The 5,572-nt window shown below is 31.8% G+C and overlaps 1 protein-coding gene across 1 annotated transcript; it reads right to left on the bottom strand.

Annotated features, from left to right (window-relative positions):
* Positions 1–844: 844 nt before the first annotated feature.
* LOC130826790 (probable sugar phosphate/phosphate translocator At3g11320) lies at positions 845–4,412 on the bottom strand. The gene is made up of 4 exons (XM_057692380.1): positions 3,726–4,412; positions 2,125–2,228; positions 1,801–2,029; positions 845–1,383 (listed from the first exon to the last, which is right to left on the bottom strand). The coding sequence occupies exons 1-4, from the start codon at positions 4,164–4,166 to the stop codon at positions 1,237–1,239; spliced, it is 921 nt and encodes a 306-aa protein (XP_057548363.1). The 5' UTR covers positions 4,167–4,412; the 3' UTR covers positions 845–1,236.
* Positions 4,413–5,572: the final 1,160 nt, after the last annotated feature.

Raw genomic sequence — 5,572 nt, 5'->3', positions numbered from 1 at the left:
TAAAAGCAAAAAATAATCAATTTGTAACCAACATTTTTTCTGTGAACTAATTGTTATTAATAAAATTGTCTTAAATATTTATTATATAGAATAGAATGTGGGAACTAAACTTACCTTATTATGTAAGGCTTTGTTAACTTGTGACCAAACACGTCGAGGTTCTATCTCTTAATGGCGTGAATTAGCGCCTTGCAAGCTTCGTCGAGATAATTATAGATCTTAATTTCTTTGTGGAATTTAAGTGCTATAAATTTACTTCAATCACCTTTCTGTGTTCTTCAAGTTATTGGTTGACTATTAACACAATATTCACATATGTTCACACACATGTTTACGCGTATTGTCCAATTTTGAAAAATTTTATGATTCATTTAATTGTTAATATTGTATAGTGAGAATGATAATTGAAATTTAAACTAATTTAGCTTGAAAAACCATATGACAAGGTTTATGGTTATACTTATTCTACTTAAATCAATGTTTTCATTACAAAATCTATTCTCATTATTACCTGTTGAAAAAATAATATTAGAAGATAATGAAAAATAATGAAGAAAATACACATATTTGAAATTGATTGCTACATTATAATTGAAATGACATATCACATTTTCTACGAGGTTATACTAAACATATTTTATTTCCACCGTTTAATATCAATAATTGAAAATATTGTTAAATCAGTTAATGTTCTACAACAAAACAATAAACAAGTATCTAACGACTCATAGACCACCTCAGTACTTAAAGGATTCAAAACTAAAGAATTATAACAATGCTCCTAACCTCATAGAGTTGGTTGTCAATGTATCATTTGAAAGAGAAATTTACGATTTGTAGGGAATTTGCAAATTAGATATCACTCTAAATTCATAAGCAGCACTAGAATTCAACTTTGTACTACAAAAATTATTTCTCGTACAAATAAAACATTATGTGAATTTCAATCAGAACAAAAATTACTGAGTACTGTGATTAAGAATCCAATTGTATCCCCTAAATAAATAAAACACTATCAGATTGAGAATAATCTCAAGACAGAAAAAATCTTACTTATAGCAGTAGTTGTAAAACATCATGATCCTGTGTAAACAAGTCACTGCTTAACAAATTGGATCTATTTTGGGTCTTCGATTTGCTAGACAAAGTTCCCAAAATTTTCACCATAACATGAAGTCTGCAACATGTTTGGTGGCCTAAAACTAATGAATTACAGTTCTGTATATCGAAACTTCTTCATTTGCTCCGTTTTTTGGCTTCGCTGTAGAGAACAACCCCAATCACAGTGAGACAATATCCGAGCATGCCTGTCACTGATACAGGATTCCTGAATATCAAAATCGAGACAACAACAGCAACAGCTCCCTTGGCGTTTCCCAAAACCTGAAACAGGCAGCATTTTAGCATATTTGATCTCCGTAAGTTCCATGTTAAGAACTACAACAGACTCAAAACAGCTTGTGAGTTATGTCACAAGCTAAACAGACCTATATTTGAAACTACTTGCTCACATTCCAAAGTACTCTGTTTTCAAAACTTCCTTGGTGCTCCCTATTCCCTCGAACAATTACCAAAAGGGCTGTTAAAGGTCATAGGAGAATCACAATTCAAAAGTCATAATTTCCACTATTTCATCTTTTGCTCCATGGACTAGTACAAATGCCAAGTACCATCAACATTTTCAAAACAAAATCTCTTGACTAGCAGTAAGTGGTTTGTAGAAAGTTTCCAAGGGGGTGGTACGAGAAAGAGAATTTTCTATGAAGTATAACCATACAAACACAAAGATTGCTGAAGTACCTGGAGAGTCAATGCACTTGTGTGTTTTGTGACCAAAAAGTTGGTCAAATTCACAAAGTAAGCGAGTGCAGAATTTAAGAGCAAATACCAAACAATGCTGCGATCTTCTCGAGCAAGAGCTACTGTGATCCCAACTACGTTTTCCTCCATTATGAGTGCTACTGGAATGAGGCAGACAACAGCTATGGGAGCCATGTACATAAGGAGATTCATAGAATTCAGCTTCTCCCTGTCAAATATATATTACAAATCCATCAAAACAACTTCCTATGAAGCGTCATATAATATACCATCATTTCCACTACTACTGAAGAGTATTCTTACGAATCAGAAGATAATAAAATTCCTTGCAGAACTGTCTTGAGAGCTCGTGCAGCAGTTGCTCCGACACACATTATAAACCCGAATAAATTGAACATAGGTTCTCCCTACAAACAAGCATTAACGATTATGAACAACTAAAAAGGTATCAAGAATAGGCAAATTGAAAATCAAATTGAAGATTGACATTTAGAGTAGTATTCTCCATATTATACCAATCCCATGTAATAAAAACAGTACCAATTAGCTAAAGAATATCGCTATTGTTACCATTTGCCAGGAATGCCAATAAATTTTGATAGAGAGAACACAAATGGGATCAAGTGTTCACAACTTCATGATGGTTACAAGCCTAGAAATGTAATTAAACTCTGTTTCTTGTCCCTCGTTATAAGAGTGTCGCCAATCAGCCCTCTTCTTTTACAATACACTAGAAATAATAAGACCGAGTATTTCAACAGCTTCTCCTTGGACTTAACTCATAAGTGTATAGGTGCATATTAATACAAACCTGTTCTAGATGCAATTCAAGTTATTGCTGTCTTTGATGCTTTACTAGCTTAGTAAACCTCCCTTGAATAAAAATTAAACTAAATCAAAATGCTTTAAGATTACTAGAATCCTATGAAATGAGGAAAACAATCATCCTAGAGATTACAAAACATCATCTCTTACAATGTGCACTTCACAATTCATCCGTTCCACCCACAAAAACCTTTTATCCCTCCGTAATCCACATAACTCTCAATATTATGTAAGTGGTAAATAAAAAATTTCCATCACCCATAAGGCCATAAGTAATGAAATCCAAAAGGAAAATTCTCCATCATTTCAGAAATCAGCTAACAGCTTTGAAAACTATTATATGCATAAAGTTTGTTCATGGCATTGGCTACATTTAACAAATGACCTAAACAACAGCATGGTAATCTGTAAGCAAATCACGCTTAAACAAATTCTCAAGTTAAAATCACTTGTATATGAGTAACTTGGCTCAGCTCATTTACCGCATTAACCAATTTCCCAGCCATGCCCGTTTTACCCATTCCACACACACAAACACCCAAATCATTCACCAACCAACAACTAAAGTAAAATTGACCCATCGTCTTCATTCATTACAGTATGCAAGTATATAAGCAAGGATCCAAATTTGTAAAACAATAGAAATTTATATTTTTATTCCTCAATCCTCATTCCTCAGCATCTCATAGATTTTGAGTAAACATCGTAAAACACTACAATTTAAAATTTCATCAATTGGTAAATCAATATGCATCAACATAAATCAAACAAACAAGATTCCACTTGAATGCATCTGTTTTATACTTAAGAACAAGATGCGTTGACAATACTGCTTGATGGAAGTCCTACTATGTAACTATTGGTATTTATTAACCCATATCTTATTATCAACAAATCATAACATAAAAATAATATGCTCATTCTCATTTCTCACCAATTACAACACTATAATTTAAGAGTTTAAATTCATATCAATCACAAATTATAACCTTATAAAAAAAATATTGTTCTCATAAGAAAATAAGAGAAGAAGATAAACAAATTATCATTTAAAAAAATATAATTTTTATAGAACGTACCCCACTAGCAATGATGACGCCAGTAACAACAGGAATAAGAGTAACATAAGTAAGCCATCCTTCTCTTTTAAAGGTCATCAAATACGCAAAAATGGCAGTAAAAAACGGCGTCGTAGCACCAACAGCTTGATTGAAAGAAACAGGAAGATAACGGAGAGAGATGTTACCACTAACAACAGAAGCACAAAAAATGGCCGATAATGCTGCGATCTTCGCAAATTGAATACGAGATCGAACAGTTTGCATCGGCACAACCTTAAGCCATGCAATGGCGATATAACTTAGAAGAGAACAAGCAGTCATGTGACACATTGTGAGAAAAATCGGATATTTGAATCCATAATTGCTTAATAAATACTTGTTTGATAAGATTACGCCAATGTTCGACGAGTACCAAAAGGTAATCAATCCTACTGTGAAGAGTTTTCCTGTGGTTTTCATTGATTTTGATTGATATGATGAAAAATTAGGATTCTATTTTTCAAAATTGCATGAAAATAGGGAAAAATTAGGGTTAGAAGAGAGAAAAAAAAAGTTGATTTTAATGGCGGAAGATGAGGAAATGCAAGACATGAGAGGGAAAACAAGGCGCCAGCTTTGAGTGTATTGACGGTGGCCTCCTTCCTCTCGCTCTTAAATCTATTTTGGATTTTTTATTAGTACTTTGTCTTTTAAGATCTATTCCCTCTAATTCTCCGTATGTGTTCAATTTTGATCGGATACATTTGTCAATGTATAATTTCTATTATTGATATCTTTAATAGAATTGTTTAATTTTGATCGGATATATTTGTCAATGTATAGTTTCTATCATTGACATCTTTAAAAGTATTTTGCGAAACAACATTCAAGTTAAGGGCTTTTGCGAATTATAAGTACTTGTTTCGATTAGATTTTCGAAAGAGTTACCTTATAAGAATAATTACGAGGTCCGTTTTTTAAAAAAGTATCATTATAATAGGTAAAAACGACATTAAAGTGTTAAAACACATGGGTACAATTAGTAATTAAGAAATTTAAAGGTGATTAGGAATGGTCAACAAAAGTAAAAGGTGATTAGGTATGGTCAACAAAAGTCAAAGGTGATTAGTAATGGTCAACGATTATTAAGGCTGGTCAAAAGTCATTTGAGTTGATCAACAGTCACTTGGCTTGAATGGTATAGATTTTAATACTTTGGTGGTAGTTATTCGCAAAAACCAAATTTTGACACTATAATTCGCAAAAGCCTTAAACTTAAATGATGTTATTTGCAAATTACTCTATCTCTAAATGTGCATAATTTAAAATTACAATAATTTGACATTAAATTTTTTGTATTAAGACGAATCAAATAAGATTACGCATGATATATTATAGCTTATAGATTAGGAATACAATACAAGTTAAAAGTGATTAATAAATAACGTCAAAAGTTAAATGAGACACTTATGCTAAATAGGCGGGAGTATTATTTTTCTATTTGAATATTTTATACTATTCATCGATTACTTTTAATATATATTTTGTTTTAATCTATAAGATAAATTATAGTTAAGTGTGATCTTGTTTTACTTGTCTCAATGTAATTTTATTAATATCAATTTTTTATTATATTTTGATTATACATAATTACAAATATTTAAAATTGAATATATGCATTAGAAAAATTTTAAAAACCAAAATGACACTATAGTTAGGGGTGTTCAAAAATATCCGGTTTTGAAAACCCGATCTGAAAAACCCGGTTTCCGATTTTTAAAACCGGGTAAATTACCCGGTTTACCAAATTCGGATAATTTGAGTCGGGTACCCGATTTTAAAACCGGGTATTCGGGTCGGATACGGATCGCAAATTTTGGGAAACC

Source organism: Amaranthus tricolor, chromosome 11 (assembly GCF_026212465.1).
Source record: "Amaranthus tricolor cultivar Red isolate AtriRed21 chromosome 11, ASM2621246v1, whole genome shotgun sequence".
NCBI classification, from domain to species: Eukaryota; Viridiplantae; Streptophyta; class Magnoliopsida; order Caryophyllales; family Amaranthaceae; genus Amaranthus; species Amaranthus tricolor.
The sequence above is the reverse complement of the archived record's forward strand: the minus strand, read 5'-3'. Positions and strand labels throughout refer to the sequence as shown.